Here is an 18,628-nt window from a genome sequence, read left to right as displayed (position 1 = left end):
GAGCGGCGGAGCCGTGACGTAACGATGCTCCCGGCCCCTGTACCGCCCATCATTACGTGCAGAGTGAATTCACTCTGTGCTGTAATGATAGCGCGGTGCCGCAGCGGGGATCCCAGGGGTCCCCAGCAGCGGGACCGTGGCGATCTTGACATCTTATCCCCTATCCTTTGGGCGGAATACCCCTTTAAGGGTACGTTCACACGTGTGGATTTTTTTTGCGGGTTTTCCGCTGCGTATTTGAAAGTGGGCGGGCTCTTCTCAGCTGTCCACAGCAGATTTTCCGTGGCGGAATTTACGCTGCGAAAAATCCGCTACAGTCCCTACTGACTTCAATGGGGCTTGCGGTGGATTTTCCGCAGTGTACATTACACTGCGGAAAATAGGCTGCGGACAGCCGAGCAGAGCCCGCCCACTTTCAAATACGCAGCGGAAAACCCGCTAAAAAATCTGCGCGTGTGAACGCACCCTAAGGACGCAGGGTATAAGTGTACGCCCTGCGTCCGCTCGTTCTATGAAGCACACTCGGGAGGTGAAATTCTCTGGAAGGCGCTCATGGTGTAATCGCGGGGTCCTGATCAGCTGTTAGGACAGATGGAAGTCTCATCCCTCTTCCCTGCCGGCGCTCCAATCAATGTTGTTCAGTGTTTGCAATCTAAGGATTACATTTAATAGTCTCTTAAAAAAAGATAAAATGTGAGTAAGCCCCTTCCCTAATAAGTTTATTCCCTTCTTTTTCCCATTTTTAAAAAATAAAATAATTTACACTAAAATAAATATACGGGGTTTTGCCGCGTGTGTAAATGTCCGAATTATAAAAATATAACACTAAACCGCAGGGTCAATGGTGTAAACGTAAATCAATACTTAAAGGAGTACTCCGATGCACCACCACAATGTAGCCCATTAACTTACCTTTTCAACGACCCCTCAATCATCTTAAATGGCCCAGCCGTTCTCCTCTTATGGCCGCCCGAAGTTTCTGCTAAAAACGACATCTCCCAGCATGCCCGCTCCTGACATCCGGCCAGCTCCTGCCTAAAGGGAGGATTGCGCATGCCCAGAACGTAAGCGCTGATTGGAAGGCAGCGCAGAGATAGGCGTTTGCAGAGCTGAGCCTATGGCAGCTCAGCTCTGCGAATATATGAATATATTACTGAGATGGGGAGTGGCCAACTTGGGACTGGGAGGCCGGCAGAGCCCGCAGTGACTCATGGGGCGATGAGTCACTGGGCTAAGATGGCGGCGGTACCTAAGAAGCAGCGGTCGAGCGTCATGGATTGAAAAAAAAGGAGCCAGCTTCCGGTCGGAGAAGAAATGGAAAAGAGCCATATGGATAAGGTAAGTCATTTACAATGTTATATAACTTTGTTTTAGGCTTAGTTTGCCCTTAAAAAAAAAACGAGCATCGGAGTACTCCTTTAAGTCCAGAATTGCGTAAAATGTCCCATCAAAACAAAAATGGCACCAATAAAAACTACAGATGACAGCGCAAAAAACAGCCCCAATATAACCCTGTATACGGAAAAATAAAAAAGGTTCAGGGTGATTTTCGGTACAAAAAGTATAATTTGGGTACTGATGTAACCGTATGGACCAACAGAATAAAGATCATGTTTAATTCTTACCAAAAAGTGCACTGCGTAGAAAACGGAAACCCCCCGAATTATATTTCACCAGAATTTTCTTTCTGGTTGTACCATAGATTTTGTGGTGAAATGATTGAGGTCATTACAAAGTACAATTGGTGGCGCAAAGAGGAAAAGTGCAAAAATGAAAAAATCTGATTTCCTTATGGAAATAATTACATATAAATTAAATTTATTTAGCAAATTCTGAACATTTCCCAAAATCCTCTGTTCTTTGTCGGTAAGTTAATGTAAATCTATTTCTAGAAGAAGAATTGTGAACAAATGCAGAAAATCCGAACATTGATGAGATTCCTGAGGCTGCACTACTGTGAGGTCCAGCGTTGTCATAGAAACCAATAACAGTCCAGATCACTGTCCACATCACTGTCCACACACATCCCATCCCAGCCCAGCTATGAAGGATGTAGATATCATCAGGAGACATGACATCATCATGAGACATCAGTGATCAGGAGACATGACATCATAAGGAGACATCAGTGATCAGGAGACATGACATCATCAGGAGACATCAGTGATCAGGAAACATCAGTGATCAGGAGACACCAGTGATCAGGAGACATGACATCATCAGGAGACATCAGTGATCAGGAGACATGACATCATAAGGAGACATCAGTGATCAGGAGACATGACATCATCAGGAGACATCAGTGATCAGGAAACATCAGTGATCAGGAGACACCAGTGATCAGGAGACATGACATCATCAGGAGACATCAGTGATCAGGAGACATCAGTGATCAGGAAACATCAGTGATCAGGAAACATCAGTGATCAGGAAACATCAGTGATCAGGAAACATCAGTGATCAGGAGACACCAGTGATCAGAAGACATGACATCATCAGGAGACATCAGTGATCAGGAGACACCAGTGATCAGAAGACATGACATCATCAGGAGGCATGACATCATCAGGGGTCTCAGTAGTGCAGCCTCAGGTTTCAGGCCTCTCCCCTCTATATACACATTATATAACACTGTTCAGACTGAGCTGATTTTCAGCTGTCACTTGGAGAACCATCTCTGTAGGAAGCGGCTGATAATAGTCTGGGAATCGGAGAGATCTGGTAGGGACCGGTGCGGGACCAGGGTGGAGTCCTTATTATCTAGAGGAAAGGAGAGACAAAAGAGTGTGTTTGTATTGGGGAGAGAGGATGCACGTTTCTTCCTGTCACTAGAGGGCGATGTTGGACGTGTTTTGTGAGCTGCCGGACTGCCCAGGAGGATTCTGGGAGAGGAGGGACACTGAGGACTGACCTGTGGCCGGATCGCTAGTTCCTCTGCTGATCACCTGATCGCCCCTGGTCACAGTCATCGTGGTGGTCTCATTCCCTTTGCTGTCTTGTACGGTTCTTCTCTCCTCCATGGTCTGCGATAGAGATGGCAGATAATGTTTACACTGAGTAACAATGGCGCCATCTATAACGGCAGCAGGAGACGCTGAACTCACCCCATCAGGTCGCATCACTCTGGAGACTTGGACGCTCCGGAAATACGATGAGGATGATGGCGCCGATTCCTTCGGCCTCAGGATGGAGTCCAGACCGCGGGATGAGACCTCAGTGTCCAAGACTGGACAGAGAAGACATGTGAGCAGTCATCTCAGCTGCCCCTCCGTGTATGACCCCAGCAGGTCACTAGGAGGCGCTGTACTCTGATACCACTCTGTACTGGAAGGTAAGAGGGGCACTTACTTTTATCCTGCTTAGTGTCTCCAGGAGGGGCAGGAACTGCATCGTCTCCTTGCTGGAATAGAAAGAACACAGTAAGTGCGGTCCTGGACAGCGCCATCTAGTGTTGGGCCCTGGTACTGACGGGGCGGAGACCGCCTATACCCACCCAATTAGGAAGCCATCTTGGCTGGTCGGAGCCCTGGGGTGGTGGCGCCTGATCTCTGGGCAGATGGGAGTCCGGATACTTCAACATAAAATCCCTTAATGAACGTGTCCCAGATCCTTCCGGAGCCTGAGCGGGGGTCCCGACCCCCGGGAGCCCTGCAAGGAGGAATACAGGAAACATGAGAAACGTGGATTATACTCCAGTCACCTCCAGAGCTGTATTCAGCATTATTATATTGTGTAATATACTCCAGTCACCTCCAGAGCTGTATTCAGTCTTATTATATTGTGTATTATACTCCAGTCACCTCCAGAGCTGTATTCAGTCTTATTATATTGTGTATTATACTCCAGTCACCTCCAGAGCTGTATTCAGTCTTATTATATTGTGTAATATACTCCAGTCACCTCCAAAGCTGTATTCAGTATTATTATGTTGTGTATTATACTCCAGTCACCTCCAGAGCTGTATTCAGTATTATTATATTGTGTATAATACTCCAGTCACCTCCAGAGCTGTATTCAGTCTTATTATATTGTGTATTATACTCCTGTCACCTCCAGAGCTGTATTCAGTTTTATTATATTGTGTAATATACTCCAGTCACCTCCAGAGCTGTATTCAGCATTATTATATTGTGTAATATACTCCAGTCACCTTCAGAGCTGTATTCAGTCTTATTATATTGTGTATTATACTCCAGTCACCTCCAGAGCTGTATTCAGTCTTATTATATTGTGTATTATACTCCAGTCACCTCCAGAGCTGTATTCAGCATTATTATATTGTGTAATATACTCCAGTCACCTCCAGAGCTGTATTCAGTCTTATTATATTGTGTATTATACTCCAGTCACCTCCAGAGCTGTATTCAGCATTATTATATTGTGTAATATACTCCAGTCACCTCCAGAGCTGTATTCAGCATTATTATATTGTGCAATATACTACAGTCACCTCCAGAGCTGTATTCAGTCTTATTATATTGTGTATTATACTCCAGTCACCTCCAGAGCTGTATTCAGCATTATTATATTGTGTAATATACTCCAGTCACCTCCAGAGCTGTATTCAGTCTTATTATATTGTGTAATATACTACAGTCACCTCCAGAGCTGTATTCAGTCTTATTATATTGTGTATTATACTCCAGTCACCTCCAGAGCTGTATTCAGTCTTATTATATTGTGTATTATACTCCAGTCACCTCCAGAGCTGTATTCAGTCTTATTATATTGTGTATTATACTCCAGTCACCTCCAGAGCTGTATTCAGCATTATTATATTGTGTATTATACTCCAGTCACCTCCAGAGCTGTATTCAGTCTTATTATATTGTGTATTATACTCCAGTCACCTCCAGAGCTGTATTCAGTCTTATTATATTGTGTAATATACTAAAGTCACCTCCAGAGCTGTATTCAGTCTTATTATATTGTGTGTTATACTCCAGTCACCTCCAGAGCTGTATTCAGTCTTATTATATTGTGTACTATACTCCAGTCACCTGCAGAGCTGCACTGAATCCGATTATATAGTGCTGAAAATTAAGCTGAGATCATCCCATGATGCAATGCATGCCGCAGGCTCTGAGGTACTTGGAAACCGGCAGAACTGTAAACGCAGCTCTGGAGGTGACTGGAATGTAAGATGAGACAGTGATGGTGTGAGACACTTACTGGGAACCTCGTGGATCATTGACCCAAAATCTGCAAACAGTTCATTAAAATCCCTGAAAAAGTCTTCAAAGCCAAAGGGATCCTGAAAAGGAGGACGACCGCGCCAAGATGGTGACTCCTGACCGTATCCTGGCTGACGGGGGAAGAAGAAATCCTCATCTTCATCATCATCATCATCATCCTCCTCCTCCTCATCATGTGTCATCCCCTCGAAAAATGGGTCCCTGCAACCAAACCACATGTCAGGCCATAATCATGTGTGGGAGATGGTCACAGCCCCGCCCCCCTCTGGCATCACTCATATAATATAATAGTAATATAATAACAAGTGATCACAACTCCGCCCCCTGTATGACATCACTGATATAATAGTAATATAATGACATGTGATCACAGCCCCACCCCCTGTATGACATCACTGATATAATATAATAGTAATATAATGACATGTGATCACAGCCCCGCCCCCCGTATGACATCACTTATATAATAGTAATATAATGACATGTGATCACAGCCCCGCCCCCTGTATGACATCACTGATATAATAGTAATATAATGACATGTGATCACAGCCACACACCCTCTATGACATCACTGATATAATATAATAGTAATATAATGACATGTGATCACAGCCCCGCCCCCTGTATGACATCACTGATATAATAGTAATATAATGACATGTGATCACAGCCACACACCCTCTATGACATCACTGATATAATATAATAGTAACATAATGACATGTGACCACAGCCCCGCCCCCTGTATGACATCACTGATATAATATAATAGTAGTATAATGACATGTGATCACAGCCCTGCCCCTTGTATGACATCACTGATTTAATAGTAATATAATGACATGTTATCACAGCCCCGCCCCCTGTATGACATCACTGATATAATAGTAATATAATGACATGTGATCACCGCCCCGCCCCCTGTATGACATCACTGATATAATATAATAGTAACATAATGACATGTGACCACAGCCCCGCCCCCTGTATGACATCACTGATATAATATAATAGTAGTATAATGACATGTGATCACAGCCCTGCCCCTTGTATGACATCACTGATTTAATAGTAATATAATGACATGTTATCACAGCCCCGCCCCCTGTATGACATCACTGATATAATATAATAGTAATATAATGACGTGTGATCACAGCCCCGCCCCCTGTATGACATCACTGATATAATAGTAATATAATGACATGTGATGGAGGGTTTTGTTTTCAAACTGTACAATTTACGGTAAAAATGACGTGTTCTTTATTCTGTGGGTCAATACAATTAAAATGATACCCATGGCGAGATACTTTTATATTTTTGTACCGCTTTAAAAAAAAATAAAAAATATAAAACTTTTTGTACAAAATCAGTAATCTAAAATTGCCCTAATTTGACCACCTATAACGTTTACATTTTTCCATATATAGGGCGGTATGAGGGCTAATTTTTTGCGCCGTCATCTGTACTTTTTATCGATACCACATTTGCATATATAAAACTTTTAGATCATTTTTTATAATTTTTTTTGTAATAAAATGTGACAAAAAAAGCTGCATTTTTTGTGACTTTAAAAAAAAAAAAAAATAAAAAAAATAGATTACGTTTACGTAGTTCACCGTACGGGATCGTTAACATTATATTTTGATAGTTTGGACATTTACGCACGTGGCGATACCAAATATGTTTATTAAAAAAAAATGTTTTACTCTTTTTGGGGGTAAAATGGGAAAAACTGACAATTTTAATCATTATTGGGGAAGGGGATTTTTCACATTTTATATTTACATTTTTCAACTTTTTTTTTTTCAATTTGATTGTTAATACTGTTCAGTGCTATGCATAGGACATAGCACTGATCAGTATTATCGGCTATCTCCTGCTCTGGTCTGCTCGATCTCAGACCAGAGCAGAAGACCCGAGGAAACGGACAGAGGCAGGTGAGGGGATCTCCGTCCGCCATTACAGATGATCAGATCATTGCAGCAGCGCTGCGGGCAATACGATCATCTATTTTAACCCCTTAACGACCAAGGACGTATATATACGTCCTTGGCCGGCTCCCGCGTTATTACGCGGGGTCACGCGGTGACCCCGCGTCATATCAGGTCGGTCCCGGCATGTATCAGACGCGCTATTCACCCTTTAGACGCGGCGTTCAAAGTTGAACGCCAAGTCTAAAACGAAAGTAAAACCTTCCCGGCTGCTCAGCGGTGCTGATCGGGACCACCGCAGTGAAAATGCGGTGTCCCGATCAGCTGGGATACCAGCGGAGTTCCTCTTACCTTCCTCCGGCGTGTCCCCTCGGCGATTGATTGCTCCAAGCCTGAGATGCAGGCTTGAGCAATCGACCGCCGATATCGCTGATCATTGCAAAGCTATGTCTTTGCAGTGAACAGTGCTGGCAATCAGTGTGTGCAGTGTTTTTGGTCGCTTTTTATATCATGAAAAAAATGAATAAAAAGCGATCAAAAAGTCCAATCAATACAAAAATTGTACCGCTAAAAACTTCCGATCAAGGCGCAAAAAATGAGCCCTCATACCGCCCCCATATGTGGAAAAATAAAAAAAGTTATAGGGGTCAGAAGATGACAATTTTAAACGTATACATTTTCCTGCATGTAGTTATGATTTTTTACAGATGTACGAAAAAATCAAACCTATATAAGTAGGGGATCATTTTAATCGTATGGACCTACAGAATAATGATAAGGTGTCATTTTTACCGAAAAATGTACTGCGTAGAAACGGAAGCCCCCAAAATTTACAAAATGGCGTTTTTTCTTCAATTTCATCGCACAATGATTTTTTTTCCGTTTCGCCATAGATTTTTGGGTAAAATGACTGATGTCACTGCAAAGTAGAATTGGTGGCGCAAAAAATAAGTCATTATATGGATTTTTAGGAGCAAAATTGAAAGGGTTATGATTTTTAAAAGGTGAGGAGGAAAAAACGGAAAAACCTGTGGTCCTTAAGGGGTTAATATGCGCATTTCCGAAAATGCCGTGATCTGTACTGATCACGGCATCTGAGGGGTTAACCCCTTAAGGACGCAGCCCATTTTGGCCTTAAGGATACAGACAATTTTATTTTTACATTTTCATTTTTTCCTCCTCACCTTCAAAAAATCATAACTCTTTTATATTTTCATCCACAGACTAGTATGAGGGCTTGTTTTTTGCGCGACCGGTTGTCCTCCGTAATGCCATCGCTCACTTTACCATAAAATGTATGATGCAACCAAAAAAATACTATTTGTGTGGGGAAATTAAAAAGAAAACCGCAATTTTGCTAATTTTGGAAGGTTTTGTTTTTACAATTTACGGTAAAAATTACGTGTTCTTTATTCTCTGGGTCAATACGATTAAAATGATCCCCATGATTATACACTTTTCTATTACTGTTGTGCTTAAAAAAAAATCACTAACTTTTTAACCAAATTAGTACGTTTAAGATCCCCCTATTTTGAAGACCTATAACTTTTTCATTTTTCCGTATAAGCGGCGGTATGAGGGCTCATTCTTTGCGCCGTTATCTGTACTTTTTATTGATACCATATTTGCTTATATAAAACTTTTAATACATTTTTAATAAATTTTTTGGGGAATAAAAGGTTATAAAAAAAGCAGCTATTTTGGACTTTTTTATTTATTTTTTTTACGTTCATACCGTTCACCGTACGGTATCATTAACATTTTATTTTAATGGTTCGGATATTTACGCACGCGGCGATACCAAATAAAATATTTTTTTAACACTTTTTGGGGGTGAAATAGGGAAAATGGGGCAATTTACGTTTTTATTGGGGGAGGGGGTTTTCACTTTTTCTTTGCTTTATTTTTTTACTTTTATTTTTACACTTTAATAGTCCCCATAGGGGACTATTTATAGCAATCACTCGATTGCTAATACTGTTCAGTGCTATGTATAGGACACAGCACTGATCAGGGTTATCGGTCATCTTCTGCTCTGGTCTACGGGAAGGCAAACCAGAGCAGAAGACTCCCGGAAGACAGCGGAGACAGGTGAGGGGACCTCCGTCTGCTGTGCTGGATGATCAGATCGCCGCGGCAGCGCTGCAGGCGATCCGATCATCCAATTAAGTGGCTGCAATGCTGCAGATGCCGTGATGGGTATTGATCACGCCATCTCAGGGGTTAATGGGGGACATCTGCGGGATCGCGGTTACTGACGGGTCCCTGGCTGCGATCAGCAGCCGGGACCTGCCGCGCATGATCTGGGCATCGCTCCGATGCCCACGGTTATGCTTAGGACGTAAATGTACGTCCTGGTGCGTTAAGTACCGCATCACCAGGACGTACATTTACGTCCTTCGTCGTTAATGGGCTAATGGCGGACATCCGCGCGATCGCGGATATGGGCCATTACCGGCAGGTCCCTGCCTAGTATGACACGAGCACCGCTCCGATGCTCGCGGTCATACACAGGACGTTAATGTACGTCCTGGTGCACGAAGTAAGGGGTTAAAGAGGTCGTTAAGGGGTTAAAGAGGACCCCGGTGCACCAGCACTTTCAACATTGTGATGTCATGGCGACGCCCCCTCCATACTTGTCAATGTAAGGGGCGTGATGACTGTCACGCCCCCTCCCATAGACATACGTGGAGGGGCGTGGCCATGACATCACGGGGCATCATGATCACGGCCGCCCGCTCCAAACTGGTGTTTCCGGATGATCGTGGGCACAACAGAGAATTCCAGCGCCGACTTCTTTCTATCCGTGTTAGATATTCAGATAAATAGCGCGTTAGCCAATTTTTTAAAAGGGGCGTGGCTAGGCTTTTTGGGCTATTAACACAGTATTTTCATAGGTCTAGCACAACTTTCTGGGGCACAAAATTGTTGCAGTTAATACCAAGTAAACCCGGCGTGACATTTTCTGAAAATGAGGGGGCACAAAATAACAAAGAGCCCTAATAACACAAGTCTTTGAATATTCCCCCTCAATGTCATTGTTAACCTCTTAAAGGTACTCTTAACAAGTTATACAGATTTGTAAGTTACTTCAGTTCAAAAATCTTAATCCTTCCAGTACTTATCAGCTGCTGTATGCTCCACAGGAAGTTGTGTAGTTCTTTCCAGTTTGACCACAGTGCTCTCTGCTGACACTGTGCACGCAGCGCACTTTTCAATAACAATGACACCTTATCTTTATTCTGTAGGTTCATGTGATTACAATAAACACCCAATTTATTTAGGTTTTATCTTATTTTACTACTTTAAGAAAATGATAAATGTGTACGATTATTCATACAATGAATCCTCCTGACCCCTATAACGGTTATTTTTCTGTATACAGAGATGTATGAGGGTCCCTTTTTGCGCTGTGATCTGCAGTTTTTATCGGGACCATTTATGTTTTGATCAGAATTTTTGATCGCTTTTTATTCCTTTTTTTTTTATGGCATAGGAAGTGACCGAAAATGCGCAAATCTGGACTTTGGTATTATTTTACGTGTACGCCATCGATCGTGCGGTTTAATTAACAATATATTTTAATAGTTTGTACATTTATATACATAATAAACATACCACCTATTTATCAGTTGTTTTTTTACATTATTTTATTCATAAAATAGGAAAAGGGGTGATTTTAAACTCATTAGTGAAGGGGTTAATTTACTTTTTTTTTTACTTCCCACAGGAGACTATTACATGTGATCTTTATAATGCAGACACCAAACTAATGCTGCTCCATAGCGCAGCACTGATCAGTGTTCTCAGCCCTCCATTACTACAGCCTGCCATGACTTCCTACACTGAAGGAGCGCCGATCGGACGGCCAGGAGGTAGATTGGGACCCAGTGATTTTGTCGCGTGCGTCCCGATCAGATCCCTGAGCTACCGGCAGCGTTTTAGACTCCACAGTCACCTTTAATTGTGGCGTCTAAAGGGTTAATGCTAGACATAAGCCTGCTCAGCAATGTCCGGTATAAGTTAGTTGTGGGTACTGGCTGTTGATGGCAGCCGGGACTCCCCGGGTACGAAGCGAGCTCCGCTCCTGACCGCGCTCCATACATCAAGAGTGGGCGCAGAGTGTACGTGTACGTCCTTTAACCCAAACTGACATTTTGCAAAACTACTACTCCCAGCATGCCTGGAGTTGTAGTTTTGCAACAGCTGGAGGCACTGTGATTGAGAAACACTGGCCTATAGCCCTGTGAAAGCAAAACTGTTGCAAAACTACAACTCCCAGCATGCCTAGACATCCTTCAGCCGTCCGGGCATGCTGGGAGTTGTAGTCTTACAACAGCTGGAGGTGCCCTGGTTGAGAAACACTGGCCTATATCCCTGTGAAAGCAAAACTGTTGCAAAACTACAACTCCCAGCCAGTGGCGTTGCGACCCGGGTGCAGCCCGCACCGGGTGACACCAACCTAATGGGGTGACACCAAAACGCTCCGCAGCACCCACCCCCCCTCCCCAGCTACACCGACACCCCCCATCTGTGCCCGACCGGCCTCCCGTCCGTCAGCATAACACCCCCCCTCCTTCACCTGCGGTGTGCCCGTCCGTCGGCACCCCTCCCTCCCCGGCCTTCACCTGCGCTGTGCGCCCGTCCGTCAGCACCCCCACCCCGGCCTTCATCGCCGCTGTGCGCCCGTCCATCAGCCCCACCGCATGGGACGTCAGTGATGTCACTCGCAGGGCGCCCGGAGAGAAGGATCACTGCGCTGGATGGGTGAGTGTGTGTGACTCTGTGTGTGTGTATGTGACTGTGTGTGTGTGTGTGTGTATGTATGTGACTGTGTGTGACTCTTTGTGTGTGTATGTGACTGTGTGTGACTGTGTGTGTGTTTGTGTGTGTGACTCTGTGTGTGTGTGTATATGTGTGTGAGACTCTGTGTGTGTGTATGTGACTGTGTGTGTGTGACTCTGTGTGTGTGTATGTGACTGTGTGTATGTGACTGTGTGTGTGTGTATGTGACTGTGTGTGTGTGTGTATGTGACTGTGTGTGTGTGTATGTGACTGTGTGTGTGTGTATGTGACTGTGTGTGTGTGTATGTGACTGTGTGTGTGTGTATGTGACTGTGTGTGTGTGTATGTGACTGTGTGTGTGTGTATGTGACTGTGTGTGTGTGTATGTGACTGTGTGTGTGTGTATGTGACTGTGTGTGTGTGTGTATGTGACTGTGTGTGTGTGTATGTGACTGTGTGTGTGTGTGTTGCAGGGGGACCCAGAAGCTTTAACCCCTTAAGGACCAAGGACGTACCGGTACGTCCTTGGTCCTGCTCTTCTGATATAACGCGGGGTTACACAGTAACCCCGCGTCATATCACGGCGGGCCCGGCGGCATAGTGAAGCCGGGACCCGCCTCTAATAGCGTGCAGCGCCGATCGCGGCGCCGCGCGCTATTAACCCTTTAGCCGCGCGCTCAGAGCTGAGCCGCGTGGCTAAAAGTGAAAGCGAAAGTTCCCGGCTAGCTCAGTCGGGCTGTTCGGGATAGCCGCGGCTAATCGCGGCATCCCGAACAGCTGACAGGACAGCGGGAGGGCCCCTTCCTGCCTCCTCGCTGTCCGATCGCCGAATGACTGCTTAGTGCCTGAGATCCAGGCCTGAGCAGTCATGCGGCAGAATCGTTGATCACTGGTTTCCTATGAGAAACCAGTGATCAGCATAGAAGATCAGTGTGGGCAGTGTTATAGGTCCCTATGGGATAACAATGATCAGTATAAGAGATCAGTGTGTGCAGTGTTATAGGTCCCTATGGGATAACAATGATCAGTATAAGAGATCAGTGTGTGCAATGTTATAGGTCCCTATGGGATAACAATGATCAGTATAAGAGATCAGTGTGTGCAGTGTTATAGGTCCCTATGGGATAACAATGATCAGTATAAGAGATCAGTGTGTGCAGTGTTATAGGTCCCTATGGGATAACAATGATCAGTATAAGATCAGTGTGTGCAGTTATAGGTCCCTATGGGATAACAATGATCAGTATAAGAGATCAGTGTGTGCAGTGTTATAGGTCCCTATGGGATAACAATGATAAGTATAAGAGATCAGTGTGTGCAGTGTTATAGGTCCCTATGGGATAACAATGATCAGTATAAGAGATCAGTGTGTGCAGTGTTATAGGTCCCTATGGGATAACAATGATCAGTATAAGAGATCAGTGTGTACAGTGTTATAGGTCCCTATGGGATAACAATGATCAGTATAAGAGATCAGTGTGTGCAGTGTTATAGGTCCCTATGGGATAACAATGATCAGTATAAGAGATCAGTGTGTGCAGTGTTATAGGTCCCTATTGGATAACAATGATCAGTATAAGAGATCAGTGTGTGCAGTGTTATAGGTCCCTATGGGATAACAATGATCAGTATAAGAGATCAGTGTGTGCAGTGTTATAGGTCCCTATGGGACCTATAACACTGCAAAAAAAAAATGAATAAAGATCATTTAACTCCTTCCCTATTAAAAGTTTGAACCACCCCCCTTTTCCAATAAAAAAAAAACACAGTGTAAATAAAAATAAACATATGTGGTATTACCGCGTGCGGAAATGTCCGAATTATAAAAATATATCATTAATTAAACCGCTCGGTCAATGGCGTACACGCAAAAAAATTCAAAAGTCCAAAATAGTGCATTTTTGGTCACTTTTTATATCATCAATAAGTCCTATCAATGCAAAAATGGTACCGTTAAAAACTTCAGATCATGGCGCAAAAAATGAGCCCTCATACCGCCCCATAAACGGAAAAATAAAAAAGTTATAGGGGTCAGAAGATGACAATTTTAAACGTATAAATTTTCCTGCATGTAGTTATGATTTTTTCCAGAAGTACAACAAAATCACCTATATAAGTAGGGGACCGTATGGACCTACAGAATAAAGATAAGGTGTCATTTTACCGAAAAATGTACTGCGTAGAAACGGAAGCCCCCAAAAGTTACAAAACTGCGTTTTTTTTTTCAATTTTGTCGCACAATGATTTTTTTTTCCGTTTCACCGTAGATTTTTGGGCAAAATGACTGATGTCATTACAAAGTAGAATTGGTGGCGCAAAAAAATAAGCATCATATGGATTTTTAGGTGCAAAATTGAAAGAGTTATGATTTTTTAAAGGCAAGGAGCAAAAAACGAAAATGCAAAAACGGAAAAACCCCCGGTCCTTAAGGGGTTAAGCTACACCCCTGCCCACAATAATTTCTTGTATTGGAATATTGTCGGAGGCCTTCTGGTGTGCCAAGTATGCCTTATTTTCTGTGTGTGTGTGTGTGACTGTGAGTCTGTGTGTCTATCTGTGAGTGTGTATCTCTCTGACTGTGTGTGTGTGTCTCTCTGTGTTGTATGTTCAGGGGTACGGTATGTAGCAGACTTATATTCAGAGTGTACAGTATGTGTTGGTATTATATTCAGAATGTACAGTGTGTGGTAGATTTATATTCAGAGTGTACAGTATGTGTTGGTATTATATTCAGTGGGTATGGTGTATGGAAGGTTTATAATCAAAGAGTATAGTGTATAGTAGTATTATATTTAGAGGATACAGTGTCTGGCAGGTTTATAATAATAATTGTTTTCATATAGAGGATGAGAATGCGCTGACATAGTGAGGAGATGTCTGGGTGTCACATTCTGCAGACAGAAGTTTTAGCTGGAACAAGTCCTGGCGGTATGTACCATCTGAATTAGATAAGGGAAGACTATGGAGAAGATGTCACCTGTAGTCACTGATATCATTGTGTATTCTCCTCACTATAGAGAAGACGTCACCTGTAGTCACTGATATCATTGTGTATTCTCCTCACTATAGAGAAGACGTCACCTGTAGTCACTGATATCATTGTGTATTCTCCGCACTATAGAGAAGACGTCACCTGTAATCACTGATATCATTGTGTATTCTCCTCACTATAGAGAAGACGTCACCTGTAGTCACTGATATCATTATGTATTCTCCTCTCTATAGAGAAGACATCATCTGTAATCACTGATATCATTGTGTATTCTCACTATAGAGAAGACATCATCTGTAGTCACTGATATCATTGTGTATTCTCCTCATTATAGAGAAGACGTCACCTGTAGTCACTGATATCATTGTGTATTCTCCTCACTATATAGAAGACGTCACCTGTAGTCACTGATATCATTGTGTATTCTCCTCACTATAGAGAAGTCATCACCTGTAGTCACTGATATCATTGTGTATTCACCTCACTATAGAGAAGACGTCACCTGTAGTCACTGATATCATTGTGTATTCTCCTCACTATAGAGAAGACGTCACCTGTAGTCACTGATATCATTGTGTATTCTCCTCACTATAGAGAAGACGTCACCTGTAGTCACTGATATCATTGTGTATTCTCCTCACTATAGAGAAGACGTCACCTGTAGTCACTGATATCATTGTGTATTCTCCTCACTATAGAGAAGACGTCACCTGTAGTCACTGATATCATTGTGTATTCTCCTCACTATAGAGAAGACGTCACCTGTAGTCACTGATATCAGTGTATTCTCCTCACTATAGAGAAGACGTCACCTGTAGTCACTGATATCATTGTGTATTCTCCTCACTATAGAGAAGACGTCACCTGTAGTCACTGATATCATTGTACATTCTCCTCACTATAGAGAAGAGGTCACCTGTAGTCACTGATATCATTGTGTATTCTCCTCACTATAGAGAAGACGTCACCTGTAGTCACTGATATCATTGTGTATTCTCCTCACTATAGAGAAGACGTCACCTGTAGTCACTGATATCATTGTGTATTCTCCTCACTATAGAGAAGACGTCACCTGTAATCACTGATATCATTGTGTATTCTCCTCACTATAGAGAAGACGTCACCTGTAGTCACTGATATCATTGTGTATTCTCCTCACTATAGAGAAGACGTCACCTGTAATCACTGATATCATTGTGTATTCTCCTCACTATAGAGAAGACGTCACCTGTAGTCACTGATATCATTATGTATTCTCCTCACTATAGAGAAGACGTCACCTGTAGTCACTGATATCATTATGTATTCTCCTCACTATAGAGAAGACGTCACCTGTAGTCACTGATATCATTGTGTATTCTCCTCACTATAGAGAAGACGTCACCTGTAATCACTGATATCATTGTGTATTCTCCTCACTATAGAGAAGACGTCACCTGTAATCACTGATATCATTGTACATTCTTCTTACTATAGAGAAGACGTCACCTGTAATCACTGATATCATTGTGTATTCTCCTCACTATAGAGAAGACGTCACCTGTAGTCACTGATATCATTGTACATTCTTCTTACTATAGAGAAGACGTCACCTGTAATCACTGATATCATTGTGTATTCTCCTCACTATAGAGAAGACGTCACCTGTAGTCACTGATATCATTATGTATTCTCCTCACTATAGAGAAGACGTCACCTGTAGTCACTGATATCATTGTGTATTCTCCTCACTATAGAGAAGACGTCACCTGTAGTCACTGATATCATTGTGTATTCTCCTCACTATATAGAAGACATCACCTGTAGTCACTGATATCATTGTGTATTCTCCTCCCTATAGAGAAGACGTCACCTGTAGTCACTGACATCATTGTGTATTCTCCTCACTATAGAGAAGACGTCACCTGTAGTCACTGATATCATTGTACATTCTCCTCACTATAGAGAAGACGTCACCTGTAGTCACTGATATCATTGTGTATTCTCCTCACTATAGAGAAGACGTCACCTGTAGTCACTGATATCATTGTACATTCTCCTCTCTGTCCTATCAGAGCTGTAGTCATTTGTCAGTTCCACAGTTATGATGAGTGAAACTACAACTCCCAGCATAACCTCACCACTGCTCAAAGGGGTACTCTACTGGAAAACATTATTATTATTTTTTTTTAATCAGCTGGTGCTACAAAGTTAAACAGATTTGTAAATCACTTCTATTTAAAAATCTTAATCCTTCCAGTACTTATTAGCTGCTGTATAAGCGATTCACAGGAAGTGCTTTTCTTTTTTAATTTCTTTTCTGTCTGACCACAGTGCTCTGTGCTGACACCTCTGTCCATGTCAGGAACTGTCCATAGTAGGAGCAAATCCCCATAGCAAACCTATCCTGCTCTGGGCAGTTCCTGACATGGACAGAGGGGTCAGCAAATAGCGCTGTGGTCAGACTGGAAAGAACTACACAACTTCCTGTGGAGCATACACCAGTTTATAAGTACTGTAAGGATTAAGATTTTAAATAGAAGTAATTTAAAAATCTGTTTAACTTAAAAGTAAATGTTTTCCAGTGGAGTACCCCTTTAAGTAATTCTGGGAGCTGTATAATTAAATGGTGAAAACTTCTTTAACACTTTCCTATTCTGTGGCAACTGGTATATCTGATTATTATACTGGAATTTCTCACAATGCGCTACAACAGTGGTGTCTGTCACAACAGGCTAAAAACTTACTGGGGGGAGGGGGTAGGTATGGGGGTGACACCAACCCTAGCAACGCCACTGCTCCCAGCATGCCTAGACATCCTTCAGCCGTCCGGGCATGCTGGGAGTTGTAGTTTTGCAACAGCTGGAGGCTGTTACAAAACATAACCTTATGTCAGAGGTCAAATGGTGTTTAACCCCTTAAACTAATCACTCATTCAAAACTCCTGTGATGTCTGGTCAGTGCTGTCAGGGGCATGCTGGGAGTTGTAGTCCTCCGGGCTAACAGACGTATGAGCGCCGATCAGGAGCAGATGTGATCCGTACAGGACTCGTCCCCCCACCCGCCCCGGCTCTCCTCACCTCTGCCCCGGGGGACGGAAGAATCTCCGGAATAGCTCAAACACATTTATGTCCCCAGCCATGACAGTTAGGCACTTCCGCCAACCACAGTAGCTCAGAATAACGTCCCGCCCGTCACTTCCGGCTCTTGAAACCGTCACTTCCGCTTTACTAGTTTACATCGGCGAAACGTCACTTCCGCCAACCACGCTTCACCTCACAATCAGCCAGCCGACAGCAGGCGGGAGGATCCAAACTTCTTCACGTTGCGTTTAGAGCTGTTTCCAGGCCTATATTAGTTGTATATCGTGTTTTTGAGCTGATCCTGGAGACAGATATAGTACCACAACACCCAGCAAGCATTGTGTGATGCTTGATGATGAGAATAAAGTACAGACAATGCAAGATGTTAAAGTCAATAAATGTATGATGAAGATATATCAAAGTTCCATGACAGGCATAGGACAGTGTATGACAATGTTGCCTATTTAGGGTGGCACCAGATGTAGCTTTGGTCTGGGCATGCTGGGAGTTGTAGTTTGACGAAAGAGAGGTTGGGAAACATTGCCCCTTTTAACCTATACCAGTGGTCTGCAAACAGTGAACCTCCAGCTGTTGCAAAACTACAACTCCCAGCATGCCCGGACAGCCGTTGGCTGTCCGGGCATGCTGGGAATTGTA

At 43.1% G+C, this 18,628-nt stretch overlaps 1 protein-coding gene across 1 annotated transcript; it reads right to left on the bottom strand.

The window, feature by feature from the left end:
• Window positions 1-1,797: 1,797 nt before the first annotated feature.
• HAX1 (HCLS1 associated protein X-1) lies at window positions 1,798-18,110 on the bottom strand. Its single transcript, XM_056546515.1, has 7 exons — window positions 17,969-18,110; window positions 5,173-5,396; window positions 3,494-3,648; window positions 3,349-3,400; window positions 3,105-3,226; window positions 2,912-3,023; window positions 1,798-2,760 (listed from the first exon to the last, which is right to left on the bottom strand). Exons 1-7 carry the CDS (start codon window positions 18,028-18,030, stop codon window positions 2,660-2,662), a joined length of 828 nt encoding a protein of 275 aa, XP_056402490.1. The 5' UTR covers window positions 18,031-18,110; the 3' UTR covers window positions 1,798-2,659.
• Between the last annotated feature and the right edge of the window lie 518 nt (window positions 18,111-18,628).

The sequence above is a fragment of the Hyla sarda genome, chromosome 11, assembly GCF_029499605.1.
Source record: "Hyla sarda isolate aHylSar1 chromosome 11, aHylSar1.hap1, whole genome shotgun sequence".
Taxonomy (NCBI): Eukaryota; Metazoa; Chordata; class Amphibia; order Anura; family Hylidae; genus Hyla; species Hyla sarda.
Note: the sequence above shows the minus strand (reverse complement) of the source record. Positions and strands in the feature narration are given on the sequence as shown.